We start from the raw sequence: 20,859 nt of genomic DNA, 5'->3' as shown, positions 1-20,859 counted from the left end.
TTTGATAATGGAATAGTATTCCTGAAACTAGCCATCATTGCCAAAACTAGTTGTATTGTCGACAGAAAGGTATATAACCTTATTTAATTTAATAGTCTAGTATCAATCCAGGAGACGAACAATTTATAAATCTGCCTGTGGGATTAAATTGTAGTGCTATGAAAAAATGTTTCTGATGTCCCGTCTCTGGTTTGTCAGGTGTCTTCCCGCTGCTGACCACAAAGCGCGTGTTCTGGCGAGGTGTTGTGGAGGAGTTGCTGTGGTTCATCAAGGGGTCCACCAGTGCCAAAGAACTGGCTGCCAAGAAAGTCCACATCTGGGACCCCAACAGTACTCGAGAGTACTTGGACTCCATTGGACTTAAGGACCGAATAGAGGGTAAGAGCGAGCCTCGGTCATGTCCTGTCTTGATCATTAATCATTGAAGGGGTCCGCAACTGCCAAGGAACTGGCTGCCAAGAATGTCCACATCTGGGACCCCAAAAGTACTCAAGAGTACTTGGACTCCATTGGACTTAAGGACCGAATAGAGGGTAAGAGCGAGCCTCGGTCATGTCCTGTCTTGATCATTAATCATTGAAGGGGTCCACCAGTGCCAAGGAACTGGCTGCCAAGAATGTCCACATCTGGGACCCCAACAGTACTCAAGAGTACTTGGACTCCATTGGACTTAGGGACCGAATAGAGGGTAAGAGCGACCCTTGGTCATGTCCTGTCTTGATCCTTGAACATTGATAATTGATCGCAACTGTTTCATGTTTACAGCTTTAATAGACCACACTGTGGGTCACTACACTGTTCTAGAACTGACAGACCTGCCTTTTATTGCTTGGAACTATATCAGTAATAATAAACTACAAGTTAATAAAATGAATTATGAAAATAAGATCCCAAAATATTTATTGAGCAAGTGAAACACAATTAAATAGTGTGTTTTGGGTTTACTATTGTAAAATTCTTCTTCACACATACAAACTTTGATCAAATTTAACACTAGTATGTTATAACAACGTTTGACTGGCAATGATATAATGTAGTTATAATTTACTATGCAATTACTGATAGTTAGAAGAATTAGTTTAATTATTTAATCGTGTATGTCTTTGTATTTGGTATGGATCTTGGTAACTGAATTATGAAAATGGGAATAAAACAACGAATGACTTACTAGTAGTTGACCTTACATGTAACTTTAGACTGGTGACTGGCTGTTTTAATAATTTGTTTGATTTTCTGCGATACTTTTTCAGGTGATCTAGGGCCAGTGTACGGGTTCCAATGGAGACATTATGGTGCCGAATATAAGGACATGTTCACTGATTACAAGGGAAAGGGGGTGGATCAACTGGCTAAGGTATTATTTAATAGCAGCAGTTAATAATAATGCCGTACAATGAGTTATAGAATGGTGAGGATGTGGGTTAGAATGTTCAATGAACGTTGAACAAATGTTGACGAGTTTGATCGTCATGATTGATCAATTGATAAATGTCTTTCTAGAAGATAAAAAAGGTGCAGTCAGCATGTAGCAAATTACTCTGTTGGAACGGAAATGCAATCTTAACACGTACAGTGTATGTATGTCTTGGAAGTAATAGCAGTTGTCATTGCACTGGCAATTTATGATCGTCATTATTTTTAAACAATAAAGAGAATTTTATGTAGGAGTTGAAAATGATGAGAAAGGCTGAAATATTTTTAGTCTTGAAAATTATAATACTTCTTATTTTTCAATCTATTACATAGCTATTGGTATACACAGAGGTTTTCCAGGTAAGGACATGGATGACTCTACTTTAATATAATTTAAAATGCAGATTGTACATAAAGTATACAGACAGTGTTTGATTGCTAATATAATGTTAATAGTAATTACAAAAGTACTTAATTTTAGTACACATATATTATAATTTAAACCATTAAACATGTTTACACCAACCATCTTTTTTTAGATTTTTATATTACACACATGTATAATATAAAAAGATCTACATTTTTCAATAAGGGAAAGAGCCTAAGAATTTTCACTTAGTACTAAATGGACAAATTGCTCCTCTCTTATTTTTTACCCTTAAATCTGAGGCTTTTGCAAAAACATGTTAAATATGAGGGCTCCTGTCCTCTTATGTTTTTTGGGCTCAGGAGATAAGCTCCTCGGAAGCATCCCAAATAATGGTCGTATAAGATGTGTTTGTGGTTCCGGGAGACCTCACATTTTCTGAGGCTCTAAAGCAGAGTAATAGTGGTTTTGGTGAATTATTAATTAGTCATAGTCAGGCAGTACCTGCCTCAATAGTGGGTGGCTCCTTGGTTGTAACAGCTGAAAAAAACTGCCATCCTCCTGTGTCCAGGAGTGTAACCTAGCTGATAGTGATTATAAAATCCATACTTTAAACAGTACTTCTAAAGTCACGAAAATGTTAAGTAAAAAAAATGTAGAAGTAAATAGTTCGTTGACTTTAAACAATACTTTTCTTTATGCTGAAGATATTCTAGTAAATGATGATAGTTTAAATAATTGTAAGGGTATACATGAGGATAAGCATTTAAAAGAAATGTTATATGAACGTAAAACAGGTAACATTCAAAATAAATCAGATGGATTGTCTATTTTGCACCAGAATGTACAGCATCTGCCATCACGTTTGGATATCCTCTCTTCAAACAAAAGTACAAGGGAAAACAAAGTACCCTCGAGGAAGTGCACTGATAGTAAACTATCAAGCAAATATTGACAATACACTAAATAGAGTTAGTATGAATGACCAAAGTAAATTTTTGATTTGTTCTGACAGTCATGGGAGAGATTTGGGCTTGGTACATTAACAAGAATCAAAGAACCGAACTGCTGTTGGGTTTGTGAGGCCAGGTGGTAGGAGCAGTGAAATTCTAAATCACAGAAATATTACAAATGAGTTAAAAACAAGAATGATGTCCTGGTGATTATTTGTGGCTCTAATGACATCTCTAAAAATGAGGCTGATGTTGCAATAGATAGTATGGAGAGTACAATAAAAAAAACTGGGGAACAATAAAATTATTCTGGTTGACTTGCCAATTAGATACGACCTCCCGCTGTGGTCAAGTGTTAACAAACTGCAAAGAAAAAAACTAATATTGCAATAAAAGAGCTATGCAGTAAATATGATAATGTATCTATTGTGGAAGTAAGCAAGAGCAATGAGACAGCTGCACACTCGTCATGGATTACATCTAAACTCAAAGGGGAAAAAATGGCTAGCCAAGCAAATTTGTGACGCTGTTGTGGAAGTACATGAGGAAATTTTCAACACCTATTAGCAGCAGCCAGTGACTATTGAAGAGGTTCTCAGAGAAGCACCTACACCATCACCCCTACCATCATCAACCAGTCCAGTCATTACAGCGAGTACACCACAACTTTTTTTAGAAACTATAGCCAACAGATGAAGAAAAACCTAAACTCGGCCAATTCAACCTATGTAAGAACTTTAAGTAATGATGTTCACAATTTAATATTAGCACCCCAAATAATGACAAGATCTCAGAAATTCATTTAATATCTTATTTGGAAATGTTCAATGCTTGACTAACAAAGTCCTAGAAATAGAAATGTGTTTAAAAGAAATAAATTACTCGGTACTGTGCATAGTGGAGCATTGGCTTAGTGAAGACAATTTTTGAACTCTTTAACTTCACAGGTTACAACTCGCTACAATATTTTACAGAGTCTCCAGTAGTCACGGAGGTTCTGGTATTTATGTAAAAGAAGATCTAAAAGTAAAAGAAGTTGATGTTAAAGAATTTTGTGTCGAGATGCAATTCGAAGTTTTCTGCAGTCAAACTCAGTGACCAAAAGTTATTAATAGGTATCCTTGTATAGGCCCAGTGGTGGAAAACAATAAAATTTTTTTTGAAAAATTGGAAAAATCTACTGGATTATTTGATTAAATTTAAGATTTGACATAGTGCTGTGTGGCGACCTGAATATAGAAGCAAATGGGAACAATACTACAACTGTAAAGCTTCATAATCTCTTGAGAACTGCTAGCCTTTATTGTTCCAATTTTAGGCCAACAAGAGGCTTAGCCTGCATTGACTACACAATAACAAACATTAGACCATCAGACTACAACGTTAATGTTCTTGATCTTTTAATATCTGACCACAGTTTTTTATCCTTTAAACATTTATGACCGGCTAATGGCAGCTTCAAAAGAAGTTACACAGGTTCAACGACTTGAAAGACCTTTCAGACCATTACCTGGGCCTGCAGTTGAAGATTTTAAACTTTGTCTACAGAATATTGACTGGGGTGTAACTCTTAAAGGATTAAGTGCTGAAGAAATGTATAATAAGTTTCACAATGTGTTTATAGGCTGGATGAATATTTATTTGCCAATGAGGAACTCAAGAACAAATAACTTCAAGAATTACCATAAACCTAAAGGTCTGCGCAACTGGTACACTCCTCAGTTGGCAAAAATGAAAGAAATGGTTATGTCATTTTTTAATATTTCACAAGCGACTGAAGATCCCAGGGATGCTAAAAATTATAATTGGCCAAGATCAATTACAAGAGTGCTCTAAAACAAGCTAAAAATTTCATGCTAACCAAGAATTTATTCAGTCCTCAAGCAACACTTGCAAAGCTGCGTGGCAAATTATAAAACATGAGACTCAACCGAAACAACAACAACATGCTACTCCGGATGCTGATTCTTTCAACGGAATACTTCATTTCGGTAGTGGATGAAATCCGAGAGAAAATCCCCGCAGCAAATACAAAGCCAGATGAGCTCCTAAGAGGTGCAACACTTACCTTTACATCAGTCTTTCGCCTGGCAGCCTATAGAGTATAGTTGATATTGTGAAAGTAAATTTTAAAGTTAAAAAGTTCCAAAAGCTGTGATATTTATTATGATTCAAATAATTTAGTGAAATTGGTGTGCAGTGGAGTGAATATCCCTCTCACCATGTGTCTAAATGCGATGCTTAAAGAGGGAATCTTTCCTAGTAAATTAAAAGTGTCAAAGGTTGTGCCAATCTTTTAAGAAGGGTGATCATAGGAGTGTTAAATCGTACAGGCCTATCTCTCTGGTACCAGTTTTTCTTAAAGTCTTTGAAGCCATCATTAAAAAACCCAGGTTAACTTATATTTTGAAACAAATAATCTCTTTAGTTGTAGTCAGTTTGGTTTTAGAGCCGGGATGTCGACAACGATGCAGTTGGGGGACTTGTTTCGGGCGTCTTGGCTGGTTTCGATGCAGGCTTTGACACCTGTGCAGTTTTATGCGACTCTCCAAGGCCTTTCGACTGTGTCGATCACGACATCCTGTTGAGAAAACTTAAATTCTATGGTGTAACAGGCATTCAAAATTCTTTGTTTAAATCCTACCTCAGTTATCGGCAACAAAACATTTTTACTAAATGGCAATCTTTCTAAATCTTCTGAGGTAAAGTTTGGCGTGCCACAGGGATCAGTTCTGGGCCCTACTTTATTTCTAATTATGGTTAACGATCTTGAGTACAATGTGAGTTATAAATCAGTAATGTTTGCTGATGATGTCACTTTTTTTACAACAGTAAATAATCAAAATGAAAGAGAGCTTAAACTAAGATGTATGATCGATGAAGCAGATGAATGGTATAAATCAAATGTTCTGTTGTTGAATTTAGAAAAAACTCAAAATATGGTTTTCTCCTTAAGAGTCCAAGCTGATTGTAATGATAATGTGGTTAATTTACTAGGTATCACTCTGGATTCAAAGTTGACCTGGCATTCTCATTATAAATAATGTATGTAAAAAATTGAGCAGGGTCCATATATCTCTTGTACCATTTGAGGCACTGTGTAGACAAACACTATCTTAGAATGGTTTACTTTGCCCTTTTTCAAGGTGTAATCACATATGGACTATTATTATGGGGTAATTGTAGCAGTATAAATGAAGTATTGATTATTCAAAAGAAAGCAGTCAGAATTCTCAACAACGCCCATTGTCTTGAGCACTGTAGACCCTTCTTTATTTGCAGTAAAATACTAACTGTTATAAATCTATACATTTTATCTTGTCTACTTTTTGCAAAAAATTAATGTTAATAATTATGTCCTCAATGAGCATGTTCACTCTTATGCTACTAGGAATTCTCACCAAATTCATGTACTTTTGCTAGGTTAAGTAAAACTAAATTATCTTATGAAATTGTTAGCATAAGGTTATTTAATAGACTGCACATTTCTGCTCATTATAGTAGCTTCAATAGTTTTAGAAATATTTTATACGATTGGCTGTTGAAACAATCTTTTTACAAAATTGACGAGTTCTTTAAAAGTGATATATCTAGTCTTAGTCTTCCAAAGTTAGTCTGTAGGTAGTTTTAACTGTATATGTTAATTGCTTTTATTTGTAGTATCTGTATGACGTAGCTATTGTACAAATATGTATTTAATGGCCAAATATATGACTTATGACTTATCTTGAAAATAAATCTGGAGGAAGTACATCCTGATATACTAGCATTGTCAGAACACAAAATGTCTGAGGAAGAAATCATGGTATTGAACATTCCAAATTATAAAAAATGCTCCTTCTTTTCAAGATCTAATTCAATTGGTGGAGGGGTTGTCGTCATGGTGAGAAAGGATATTAAAAGTAAAACAATCTTAATTCCTGCGGTTCAGAATTTACTAAATGAAAAAGAATTTGAATGTTGCCTGTCAGAAATAACTGTTGACAAGTTTTCCTTTATTCTGGTATGTGTGTACAGGTCTCCTAAACAATGTTTTGTAGAATCTTTTTTAGAAAAATTTGACATCTTATGTACAATATTACATGACAAATTCAAAAATATTATTATAACTGGTGACTTTAATATTAACGTTTTAAACCATGACAAAACATATTTTACATTTGTAAATATTTTAAAATCTTATAATTTGGATTACAAAGTAAACTTCCCGACTAGAATCACTACAGAATCAGAAACTGCAATAGATAACTTTGTTACTAATATAAATAGTAAACCCTTATGTGGAAAAATATGTGGAATTATAACCCAGATCTCCGATCATGATGCTCAAATGTTGGAAGTTTTGGGATTAAATAAGTTACAAAAAAATGTATACAGAAAGTTCTCTAGAAAATATACACAAAAAAATATAGAATTGTTTTTGAGATATTTAGGTAGTGAAAGTTGGTCTCAAGTGTACCAAGCTACTGTGGAAAGAAAATATGACATGTTTTGTAATATTTTTTCACACATTTTTGAAATTTGCTTTCCTAAAATTATGGTAACCGATAGAATGTTTGATTTTAATCAGTGGATTTCAGATGACATTAAAATAAAAAAACAAAAAATATTAGAATTAGAAAAAGATTTTAGAATGTTTAAAGATAAAGAGTTGAACGTAACAATTAGAAGTTTAAAAAAAAGTCTTAGAGTTGAAATAAATAATGTTAAAAAAAACTACTTTCAAGAAAAAATAACAAGTTCGGGAAATAAATCTAAAGCAATTTGGAATATTGTTAGATCTGAAATAAATAACCAAAATAAGTCTGTTAAGAATATAAACATTGAAGACAGTGGTAAAAAAAATAACCAACCCTATTGCAGTAAGCAACTGCTTAAATGATTTTTTCGTCAATGCAGTAGACAGGCTTATAGTACCAAACATACATTTTAATCACACAAATAGGGTAAACAGTGAAACCATTCCTAATATTCCTAATGGTTTAACTTTTAGATTTGAACCAATTGATGAGCTTAAATTGGAAAAAATTGTAATGGCCATTGAAAACAAGTCATCTGCAGGAATTGACCGAGGTCCCAATAACAATAATAAAAAAGGCCTTTTATTTAATCTCAAAACCACTCACTCACCTTATTAACTCCTCATTGATTTCTGGTATATTTCCTCAAAAGCTAAAAATCGCTAAGGTAATTCCAATTTTTAAAAAAGGAAATCTATGTGATCCTGCATCATATAGGCCGGTATCATTGCTCCCTGTATTTTCAAAAATTTACGAAAAAGTAGTTTTTATTCAGCTGTTAAATTATTTAGAAAGGAATCAATTATTGGATGAACAACAATATGGTTTTAGGGTTGGTAGATCAACAATAACAGCAAGTATAAATTTTATTGAAAATATAATTGAGTCAGTGGATAAGCATGATAAAGTAATTGGCATATTTTTAGATCTAACAAGAGCTTTCGATAGCGTTTCACATGACACACTATTAAAATGTCTTAGCAAATTAAAAATAAAAAATAAAGAATTTAATTGGTTTGATTCGTATCTTAAAAACAGGCAACAATGTGTTGAAATACAACATGTAGCTGATGATCCTTTATGCAAATACAAATATATTAAAACATATCGCTCAAAATTGCAAACAATGCAATATGGAGTACCCCAGGGATCGATTCTGGGTCCTCTCCTCTTTCTTTGTTATGTCAGGGGGTTGCCTGGATTGGTGCCTGGGGGTGGCTCTGTCTGTATGTATGCTGACGACGTCAGCATCACTGTCTCAGGCAAATCAAAGGAAAGTATTGAAATATCCTCATTCGTTGGTCTTTCAAGGATACAACAATTTTTAGCAAGTAAAAATTTACTTTTAAATTCAGGAAAGTCTAATTTTATTTCGTTTTCCACAAAACAGGCGAGATCAAAGTTAAACCCTCATATCACTGTTTATAATGAAGAACTGCTTCAAGTGAATAGCACAAATTTTCTTGGATTACTAATAGATAATAATCTTAGTTGGGACCAACATATTGATAAGATACTTAAAAAAATGTCATCTGGACTTTACGCATTGCGTCAAATGGCTAAGGTTTGTAGCATTGACTTTCTAAAAACGATCTATTTCTCATTAATACATTCACATTTGGCTTATGGATTAAATATTTATGGAGCAACGACAAAAAAAAATTTAGACAGAATTTTAGTTCAACAAAAAAAGGCACTTAGAATTATATTACATTTGAAAAATACAGAAACAGTTAAAAAATACTTTGAAGAGCTTGGAATTCTGACAGTTTATAGCTTATATATTTTCCAAACCGTTCTTTATGTTAGACAATACGACAAATCAACAGACAATAACAATGAACATAAATATAACACAAGATTAAACAGAAGAGTAGAAAAACATACATTAAACTTTTTTGAAAAGAAAACTACATTCATGGGAACAAAATTTTTATTTAATTTGCCAAGGGATCTGAGATTAGAACCAGATCTTGGCAAATTCAAAAGGAAATTAAAAGAACATTTTTTAAAACTTCCTTTATATTCACTTGATGAGTTCTTTTCAGGATAATTGATTTATATTTTAATAATGGTTTTTTTGTGTGTGTATACATGTGTGTGTGTGTGTGTGTGTGTGTGTGTGTGTGTGTGTGTGTGTGTGTGTGTGTGTGTGTGTGTGTGTGTGTGTGTGTGTGTGTGTGTGTGTGTTGTGTGTGTGTGTGTGTTGTGTGTGTGTGTGTGTGGTGTGTGTGTGTGTGTGTGTGGTGTGTGTGTGTGTGTGTGTGTGTGTGTGTGTGTGTGTGTGTGTGTGTGTGAGTGTGTGTGTGTGTGTGTGTGTGTGTGTGTGTGTGGTGTGTGTGTGTGTGTGTGTGTGTGTGTGTGTGTGTGTGTGTGTGTGTGTGTGTGTGTGTGTGTGTGTGTGTGTGAGTGTGTGTGTGTGTGTGTGTGTGTGTGTGTGTGTGTGTGGTGTGTGTGTGTGTGTGTGGTTGTGTGTGTGTGTGTGTGTGTGTGTGTGTGTGTGTGTGTGTGTGTGTGTGTGCGTGCGTGCGTGCGTGCGTGCGTGCGTGCGTGCGTGCGTGCGTGCGTGCGTGCGTGCGAGCGTGCGTGCGTGCGTGCGTGCGTGCGTGCGTGCGTGCGTGCGTGCGTGCGTGCGTGCGTGCGTGCGTGCGTGCGTGCGTGCGTGCGTGCGTGCGTGCGTGCGTGCGTGCGTGCGTGCGTGCGTGCGTGCGTGCGTGCGTGCGTGCGTGCGTGCGTGCGTGCGTGCGTGCGTGCGTGCGTGCGTGCGTGCGTGCGTGCGTGCGTGCGTGCGTGCGTGCGTGCGTGCGTGCGTGCGTGCGTGCGTGCGTGCGTGCGTGCGTGCGTGCGTGCGTGCGTGCGTGCGTGCGTGCGTGCGTGCGTGCGTGCGTGCGTGCGTGCGTGCGTGCGTGCGTGCGTGCGTGCGTGCGTGCGTGCGTGCGTGCGTGCGTTGCGTGCGTGCGTGCGTGCGTGCGTGCGTGCGTGCGTGCGTGCGTGCGTGCGTGCGTGCGTGCGTGCGTGCGTGCGTGCGTGCGTGCGTGCGTGCGTGCGTGCGTGCGTGCGTGCGTGCGTGCGTGCGTGCGTGCGTGCGTGCGTGCGTGCGTGCGTGCGAGCGTGCGTGCGAGCGTGCGTGCGTGCGTGCGCGTGCGCGTGCGCGTGCGCGTGCGCGTGCGCGTGCGCGTGCGCGTGCGCGTGCGCGTGCGCGTGCGCGTGCGCGTGCGCGTGCGCGTGCGCGTGCGCGGTGCGCGTGCGCGTGTGCGTTGTGCGTGTGCGTGTGCGTGTGCGTGTGCGTGTGCGTGTGCGTGTGTGTTTACAGAGTTTACAGAGTTTACAAAAACCTTTATTTCAAAAATGTACATACAATTTACAGAGTCAGGTGCTTGGAAGCACGTGTGACTTATTTACAACATAATGCAATAACTTAGGCTAAATATATACATGCAGTTGGCAATTCAAGGTTTTTTTCTTATTTTTAATGCTTTCTTCCACCATGGTGCACAAATACTATACTCTTACTATCAGCCCATAATATATACTTAATTTACTACTTATACAATCCAGATTTTAACAAGAACCATCTCACAAAAACGAGGTAAAAAAAAAAATTTAACAAGCATAAATATATTAAGTTTTAACAAATAAAATATATAAATAATAAAATATTAAATATCAAAATATCAAATATCACATTTTTTGGCCAGAACACTTTCTATCCCCATGAACAACCCAAAACAGTAAGATCAACAAACAATATTCAAAATATCAACAAGCATAAATATATAAATAGATTTAAAAATAAATAATTATCAAAACAGCAGTAGAGTATTATAAATTTCAAAAATATTAACAAGCATAAATATATAAATAGATTCAACAAACAAATAATTATCAAAACAGCAACAGAGTATTATAAATTTCAAAAAACATCAACAAGCATAAATATATAAATAGATTTAAAAATAAACAATTATCAAAACAGCAGTAGAGTATTATAAATTTCAAAAATATTAACAAGCATAAATATATAAATAGATTTAACAAACAAATAATTATCAAAACAGCAACAGAGTATTATAAATTTCAAAAAATATATCAACAAGCATAAATATATAAATAGATTTAACAAACAAATAATTATCAAACAGTAAATAACAAATATAAAATACCAATGACAAAATAATTAACACAAACAGACGACAACAACATAAAATAGTATGTAAGTATTAATAGAATATATAATTTTCATTACTTTCCTTTCCGCGACAATACATTTTAATCTTCATTTTAAATCTGGGTCTCGAATCAAATATTATATCATTTCCTAATTTTAAAAATACATTTATTTATTATTTTTGGTCCAATATAACAAAATTTGTTTTCGAAGCGATTTCCTTTCTAAAACATGGAACAAGAACTGACAATATATCCGATGATCTTTGTATTGACCCCGTTTTCCCTAATATGATACTTATCTATGTGTTTGTGCATATGAATTGCTGAACACAATACATATAGTTTATTTAAAAGTTATATGTTGTTTTCAAAAAATACATGAGAAACTCTATCAAATTTTTTTTTTAAACTAAAAACATTTCTAATAGCAAAATCGTTGTGTGTCATACGAACTGGTTTTAAAACATTTTCATTACTCCCCCCATAATGGATTATTCCATACCTTAACAGACCCTCAAACCAAGAGAAATAAAGCTTTAATAAATAGTTCGAGGCAAGGAATTCTCTCATATGAAATAGGGCATAGTTTACTTTTCTCAATTTTTTCACTAAATAATTACCATAAGCGTCCCATTTTAACCACCCTATCAATAATCAAACCTAGGTATTTAATATTACTAACGATTTCAATTGGTTCACATACACAATTATATTTACAAAGGTGCTTGTGACAATAAAAAGTAAAGTCGTGTTGTAGATCTTCGCAGGTTTTCTCTCTTTCTGAATATACCAAACACTTTGTCTTAGATGTATTTATTAGGAGTTTATAATCTATTAGCCAGTTTGACACAGCAGCTTCCAAATCATTAGAGATCGACAAACCTTAAACTAGTCTTACTATACGATGAACATACTAAAGCTGTATCATCTGCATATGCAAAAATCTGAGAATTTTAGTTTTAATTTTAATAGTTTCATTTATATAATATAATAAACAAAAGGGGTCCAAGAACACCTCCCTGTGCCACTCCATACTTCAATTTCCATAGCTGCACTAGTATATGATTTTCGATTTTTATTACTTGCTTCCTATGTTTACAAAATGATTCCAACCAGACCAATGCATTACCCTTAACTCCGTACCCCCTCAGCTGCCTCAACAGTATCTCTATGTCCACAAGGTCAAAAGCTTTACGGAAATCGAGGTAAATTGCAACTGTAAATTTACTTACATCCAGCGACTCAGCAATATATATTTATATGTTTCTCTATAGCAACATCTGTACCTTTATTATGCAAAAACCCAAACTGATTATTAGCTATTATAGAATTGTTTAAAAAATACATTAACAATTGTTGTTTTATAATAGACTCAAAAATCTTTGCTAGAGTGCTAATCACGGATATAGGTCGGTTATGACAGAGATTCTTGCGGATTTCCAGATTTATAAATTGGCACAACAGCTGCGACGACCTTAAAGGCATTGGGAAACACACCCTGCAATAAACGATTTTGAGAATATATGATTCAAAATAGGAACAAAAACAGTTTTATATTTTTCTTTATAGTTATTATATTAATGCAATCCAATCCACAACTTTTCTTGTTCTTCATTTTACTTATTATGTCATAAATACAATTTTCTGTAATATGAAAATCCTCAAAATATGAATCTAATTCACTAAAATTTAGATTATTAAATAAGTCATTGCCAAATGACTCTTCTCTCTCAATTGGGCCGTTACATTTACAAAATATTGATTAAACTGCTCAGCAACCATTACTTCATTACCCTTCACCTCTGTTACACAGCCCCGTTGCATATAACTTTATGTATTTTACTTTTTTCTTTATGCGTGATGCTTCTTATCGATTTTCCAATATTTTTTTTGTGTTTCCATTACTCCTATCCACCAAAGATGAATAGTGACTCAATTTAGCCTGCTTAACCTGTCTGCACACACCAATCTAGATAAAGTAATGTACCGTGTCTTAATAAACAAATTATTTCTATCTTTGGCATATAATTTATATAAATAAATTTTTCTATTTACTAACTGTACCAAATCATCTGTAATCCATGGATTTCGCCTTCTATTACTACTATTAATCTTCTTCAGTCTACAAGATTGATCATAACATGTATTGTAAATATTATAGAAACATTCGACACTTTTGATTTACATCAACAGACTCATAAACTCTAGACCAACTCAACTCGCAGGCAGAAAGCCTATCGCGAAGTTTATTGTAATCCACAACTTTACAAAACATATACTTAGAATAGTTATTTATACTGGGAATATTATTTTTAATACTTATTAAATTGGCATGATGATCAGTAATACTTGACTCTACCACTTCACAATCAAAATGTATTGCCTTTGTGCTGCGAATTAGTACATGATCCAAACAAGATACATAATTGTCAACTATTCTGGTAGGTAACTTTACATAATTTATAAAACCATAAGAGGAAAACAAATCAATATATTTAGGTCCAGAGCCTTTTTCTTTAAGAGTACATATATTCATATCTCCAATTATTAAAGTTTGGGTTATGTGTGATTTTCAATATATTTTCAAATTCGTCTTTAAATTCAGAAAATGTAAATTTGCAAGACCTATAAATGCCATATATTGATATGTCAATCCCAGTACCATTGCATAATGAAACAGTCAGTAGGACATTAACAACTTCAGCCGTTCGAAGGGAGATAAGCTGGTGTTTGTAGTGAAGGTCAGAGTCCACATAGATGATAACGCCTCCTGACTGATTATCAGCTCTAGGTTGTAAGAGCAAGTCGAATCCTGGGATCTGGAATTTACACTCTTCATCGGTTCCAATCCATACTTCACTTAGTATTATAATTTTGAATTTAATGTTAAATGTCTGCAAAAAAATTAATGTTTCGTCAAAATTGCTTACGTACACTTCTTACATTTAAATGAAATATATTTATGTCCGAGTTTTGGTTGCAAGAAATCATAATTAAATAGAAATTAAATATACAGTTTATCCACCAGGTACAGTTTTTTAAAAATATTTAGGTTGCTCTCTCCTCCCTTCATCATCCTTTCTACATCCTCTTCACAGGTCACAACCACAGTCCTGCTAGTATGATCCCATCTAACAAATACCTTTCCCTCTCTGAATCCAGACATACTGATACCCCAAGTCTCTAAGTTTTTTTAGTTTTATATAACAAGTCTTTATTGTAGGCGGTAAGATGTTCTCCAACAAACACCTTAGCCTGTGGTACATTATTCACAAAAGCAGTGGACTTTAGGCGATCCCTATTTTCCTTAGCTTTGGCCAACACTAAAATTCCTTTTTTTCCTGTTTACAAACTGAACCACAATTGGTTTTACACCTGTTTTGTTCTTCGTAGGAACTCTGTGGCATGCTTGAATATCCTTAATGTAATCTATAGGCTCCTGAATAATTTCCGCAACCTTAGAAAGAACGTCAGCATTGTTTCCTTCTCCAATTCGGGCACACCATCTATCTGAATATTACAATTTTCTATTGTATTGATCCAAATTTTTCAAGTCTCTGCTTCAAAAAACGGACTTCTTTAGAAAGGGCTACATTTTGTTTAACAATTTCAGCATCAGCATGAGAATCATCTACAAGTCTTTAATTTATATTCAGAAAGGTTTTAACATTTTCTTCATATGTATCAATTTTGCTAGAAAAAAAACTCCAAAGATTGTTTAAAAGTGTTTATTTCATTTGATACATCCTTAGCATGAATGGCCAATTGTTGCTTAATAGTACTTTCCATCTTTGTCAAATATTCCTCATGGAGCTTAGTGATAAGATTAGAATCAACGGAGTTACCTGACCCAGTTGATCCTGGCTTTACCTGGCAGTCTTTACATTTCCACTCACTCCTTCTTTTCTGCCCCCAGCGTTTCCAGTTATACTCAGTGATGTTAGCACATTCAAAATGAAGTATACAGTTTATTCACAGAGCAAACACAACACTCTTCCAAACTAGGAACGGGATCTTCACATGCAGAACAGATATTCATTTTGAGGTTAACTCAGGAGCAAGCAGACAACAAGTGTGCACTTCACGGCAGTCGCGCGCCAACTGTGTGTGTGTGGTGTGTGTGTGTGTGTGTGTGTGTGTGTGTGTGTGTGTGTGTGTGTGTGTGTGTGTGTGTGTGTGTGTGTGTGGTGAGTGTGTGTGTGTGTGTGTGTGTGTGTGTGTGTGTGTGTGTGTGTGTGTGTGTGTTGTGTGTGTGTGTGTGTGTGTGTGTGTGTGTGTGTGTGTGTGTGTGCGTGCGTGCGTGCGTGCGTGCGTGCGTGCGTGCGTGCGTGCGTGCGTGCGTGCGTGGCGTGCGTGCGTGGCGTGCGTGCGTGCGTGCGTGCGTGCGTGCGTGCGTGCGTGCGTGCGTGCGTGCGTGCGTGCGTGCGTGCGTGCGTGCGTGCGTGCGTGCGTGCGTGCGTGCGTGCGTGCGTGCGTGCGTGCGTGCGTGCGTGCGTGCGTGCGTGCGTGCGTGCGTGCGTGCGTGCGTGCGTGCGTGCGTGCGTGCGTGCGAGCGTGCGTGCGTGCGTGCGTGCGTGCGTGCGTGCGTGCGTGCGTGCGTGCGTGCGTGCGTGCGTGCGTGCGTGCGTGCGTGCGTGCGTGCGTGCGTGCGTGCGTGCGTGCGTGCGTGCGTGCGTGCGTGCGTGCGTGCGTGCGTGCGGTGCGTGCGTGCGTGCGTGCGGTGGCGTGCGTGCGTGCGTGCGTGCGTGCGTGCGTGCGTGCGTGCGGTGCGTGCGTGCGTGCGTGCGTGCGTGGTGCGTGCGTGCGTGCGTGCGTGCGTGCGTGCGTGCGTGCGTGCGTGCGTTGCGTGCGTGCGTGCGTGCGTGCGTGCGTGCGTGCGTGCGTGCGTGCGTGCGTGCGTGCGTGCGTGCGTGCGTGCGTGCGTGCGTGCGTGCGTGCGTGCGTGCGTGCGTGCGTGCGTGCGTGCGTGCGAGCGTGCGTGCGTGCGTTGCGTGCGTGCGTGCGTGCGTGCGTGCGTGCGTGCGTGCGTGCGTGCGTGCGTGCGTGCGTGCGTGCGTGCGTGCGTGCGTGCGTGGCGTGCGTGCGTGCGTGCGTGCGTGCGTGCGTGCGTGCGTGCGTGCGTGCGTGCGTGCGTTGCGTGCGTGCGTGCGTGCGTGCGTGCGTGCGTGCGTGCGTGCGTGCGTGCGTGCGTGCGTGCGTGCGTGCGTGCGTGCGTGTGTGTGTGTGTGTGTGTGTGTGTGTGTGTGTGTGTGTGTGTGTGTGTGTGTGTGTGTATATATGTATATGTATGTATGTTTATATATATATATGTTTGGATAAATAAACTTTATTGGTAAAATAGTAGTAGTCTATAGTATAATACTTTGAACAATTAATTGTAAACTGTTAATTACTAAGCATAAATTATGTTAAACTAATTAATGTTATTTTGACCCTATTCAATGTACAGTGTGCATTTTTACTTGAATAAAGTATTTATTGATTGATTGATTGATTGATCTAAGGGTCTTGTCCGCTCTTGAGCTTATGGAGAGATAAACATTTAATATTGCCTGATTCCTGAGGCTTTTCTCCAAATCTCTGATCAAATCCTCTTTTCCACAAATTTAATGGAGCTTTACTGTAGGAGAAAGCTACTGCACAGTCCAGCTCTGGTCTGCCCAGCCCAGGATAACTTCCTCTTTGCCAATTCCTAGAGAGTGCATCCTACATTCCCATATTTACCTTTGAGTCAAAAGAACAGGTGTCAAGTCAAAGCTGCGTGACTGTCTGATACTATTAGATATTCTGCACGCTTAGGTCCTTCTGTCTAATCTGTTTGGCACATGTTTCAATTGTCTTGACTTCTGCTGGGAAGACCATTGCATATTTCCCTAAGAGCATTGTCAAGTGAAAGCTGCGTGACTGTCTGATACTATTAGATATTCTGCACGCTTAGGTCCTTCTGCCTAATCTGTTTGGCACATGTTTCAATTGTCTTCACTTCTGCTGGGAAGACCATTGCATATTTCCCTAAGACCATTGTCAAGTGAAAGCTGCGTGACTGTCTGATACTATTAGATATTCTGCACGCTTAGGTCCTTCTGCCTAATCTGTTTGGCACATGTTTCAATTGTCTTCACTTCTGCTGGGAAGACCATTGCATATTTCCCTAAGACCATTGTCAAGTGAAAGCTGCGTGACTGTCTGATACTATTAGATATTCTGCACGCTTAGGTCCTTCTGCCTAATCTGTTTGGCACATGTTTCAATTGTCTTCACTTCTGCTGGGAAGACCATTGCATATTTCCCTAAGAGCATTGTCAAGGTGGCTTCTGTTCTGTGAGCTGTCAATGTGAAGCTTCAGAAGACCTTTAGAGGGTAGGTCTCCTTTGTATTACATTTATCTCTACTTTCTATGGATACTAAAACATAACCTAAGGAAATGAGCAATAGACTTGAAATGTAGATCCAACCTCAGCGAAGTCTGTTACACAATATGTGGTGTGCTGTACTCCTGCCTTGTACTACAAACAACATGGCTGACTGACTACTCGTGTTATAGGTGGTAATAAACCAACAAATATTACTTAACTTGTGCACAACACTAACCTGGAGCAACTGTAAGTCCACTCACTAATACAAAATCGTATTATAGGTGGTAATAAACCAACAAATATTACTTAACTTGTGCACAACACTAACCTGGAGCAACTGTAAGTCCACTCACTAATACAAAATCGTGTTATAGGTGGTAATAAACCAACAAATATTACTTAACTTGTGCACAACACTAACCTGGAGCAACTGTAAGTCCACTCACTAATACAAAATCGTGTTATAGGTGGTAATAAACCAACAAATATTACTTAACTTGTGCACAACACTAACCTGGAGCAACTGTAGGGAACCATTGTAGAGAAAATTCAAAATTTGGAACATTCAGGTGACATTGATCTTAATTTGTCCTTAACTCAGCTGCTGAAGCTGGCAATGACCTCATACAGGAGAATGTTAAACTAAAAGTAGAAAAAATCAGCTTCTCGAAAGATGCATCAGACTTGAAATGGAACTAGACAGTACTACTGAAAAAAATAGAGGAAATGGAACAAAATGAAGGGAAATATCAATTTAGAATTGAAAACTTGAATGAAGAACTGACAAATACATAAAGTCAACTGGACAAAGAGAGAAAAAACCTAACACAAGTAGAAGATTTCGATGAGGAACACGACAGCAAGCAAGTTCAACTCTTTGGTAGTTATGAGCAAAAGATTGCTGGCTTAACTCCCAGCCAGAGGTAGAGCAAGATAAACCCACAATCCACCAAGTCATTAACAAGGATTCATGTACTCAAATAAGCTTTCCGTCAAGAGAGACTTCCTTACCATCGACTATCTCATATGAACTGACTGACAACACCGTCTGGAAATAAACCAGCTGAGAGAGAAAATGAATGAAATTAAACCTCAGCTGCAACTAAAAGGACGTCAGTCCCTACAAATTGAATATTTTCCCTCTATCTTAACAAATTACAAATTAACAAGAACCATAACATTATATAAAAGAATTAATCACCTCAGTACGTCCTTGCAAGTTGCCAAAAGTAAAGCAGTAAAAACTCTTCATATCAACATATCGAAAGAGCAGCTCTACTTTGAAGATCCTAAAATACAAAACAATTCTTTAACAACTCAGAGGAAGCCTAACTCCACACCCTCCTGTCCAAGCCTTCCACCTGCTGGGCCAAACCAATGTACGCCTTCTACCTCATCATATTTCAGGATTTCAAGGATGCCCCCTGCCTCAGCTAAGATCCGGGATATCCCATGTGACATACTTCCATGGGATCAGGACAATTGCTGTCAGGAAATAGTAGTATAACTCACTGTTCCGACTTACAGATCTATTTCACTTGTGCAGATCACTGTTTTTTTAGGCCTTAGTCTCAAGAAACATGACAAATCAACAATATAAGCATCCTTCACCAAAACATTAGAGGACTGGCTCACAAAATAGACTGGCTAAAATATCTGTTACATGATTAAACCCCAAGTCTTCTAGTGTCTAACAGAACATGGTCTAAAAAAAGAAGAAATTCATAGCACTAGGATTCAAGGATAAACATTAATAACTGAATACAGCAGAAAAAATATCATAGACTGGGAGGTGTTGCGATTTATAGCAAGGAAAGCTGTGGAAGTGGCTGATTTTTGTGAAGACATTCTCTTGGAGGCAGTTAAGGTGCATGTTTAAGTCAAAGGAAAGTATCTGTACGGAGTTTATCGACCACCTGGGGGAAAAATGTAAGAACCAGCATGGGAATTTTATCAAACATCTTGGAGACCTGTCAAGCTTACAATAAGTTACCTGTTATTATAGGTGACATAAACATTGACAAACTAAAGGCAAACGCCCAAGAGAACTGGAGACTTTATGATGAACTCGTGACACTCTCTCTCTTATCGACCCGTATTACACCTGATTTCATTGACTTCCATTGACTGCATATGTACTAGCATCCCTGACCAAGACATTACTGCAACCATAAAACGTTGTGTATTATCAGACCACACAGCTCAATTATATAGGCTTAACTATCTCAAAAATAACAACATGACAAACTCTCCGACGACAAGTGAGCAGAAAAAGATCTTGACCATCTCAAATCATTACTCTTAATAAAAACCTGGGATGCTGTTTACTACACTGTGAATTTTGAAACTGCTTTTAGCATATTCCACAAAGTACTGCACATTGCTCTAGATACTTCCTGTCCACAAAGAAGTCCAATACATCTATTTTACGAGGAATCAGCTGCTCTAAAAGCCTCCTACCTCAGATCCTAACAAAATTACAAATTGACAGGAAATATACAAGACAATGAAATCATGGTAAATAGAAAAAAAGCATATGGCCCAAAGCTTAGGACACTCCAATAAAATGCCAATGCAGAGCTCATATAAACATCTGACAATAAGCCTAAAGCACTATGGAATCTCATTAATACTGAGGGACAGTCAAAGTAAACCATTCAATCCTGTCTTAAACTAAGTGTTAATAACAAAACCATTGACAATACAACTGTAATAGCTGAACACCACAACACATACTTCGCCCAGGTAGCAGACATTACTCCACAGAAGTCCCATCAACAGCAGAGAGATAACAGACCCGTGGAAGAGCATGACTCCGTTACAACTCCTTTCACACAACCATTTCACCTGACTCCCACAACTCAGAAAGAGGTCAAATCTGTAATCTTCAGCCTAAAAAATAAATCATCTAGTGGTATAGGCTGGTATAGACAAGTACTCATCTAAAATTGTGAAACACTGTGCTGAAGAATTAATCTTACTCCTCACTACAATTATAAATAAATCATTTGCTCAGGGTTACTTTCTCTCTGGACTGAAAATCTCAAAAGTATACCCCAAACACAAAAAAGGACCATCAT

The 20,859-nt window shown here is 37.6% G+C and overlaps 1 protein-coding gene across 1 annotated transcript in view; it reads left to right on the top strand.

Moving 5' to 3' along the window:
• LOC124358053 (thymidylate synthase) overlaps positions 1 to 20,859 on the top strand; it is a 45,433-nt gene that overhangs the window by 12,294 nt on the left and 12,280 nt on the right. Inside the window, exons 3-4 of the mRNA XM_046810337.1 lie at positions 199 to 378; positions 1,251 to 1,354. Coding sequence (XP_046666293.1) covers positions 199 to 378; positions 1,251 to 1,354 — 284 coding nt within the window. The remainder of the gene's footprint in view (positions 1 to 198; positions 379 to 1,250; positions 1,355 to 20,859) is intronic.

This window comes from Homalodisca vitripennis, chromosome 3 (genome assembly GCF_021130785.1).
Source record: "Homalodisca vitripennis isolate AUS2020 chromosome 3, UT_GWSS_2.1, whole genome shotgun sequence".
Lineage (NCBI taxonomy): Eukaryota > Metazoa > Arthropoda > Insecta > Hemiptera > Cicadellidae > Homalodisca > Homalodisca vitripennis.
Note: the sequence above shows the minus strand (reverse complement) of the source record. Positions and strands in the feature narration are given on the sequence as shown.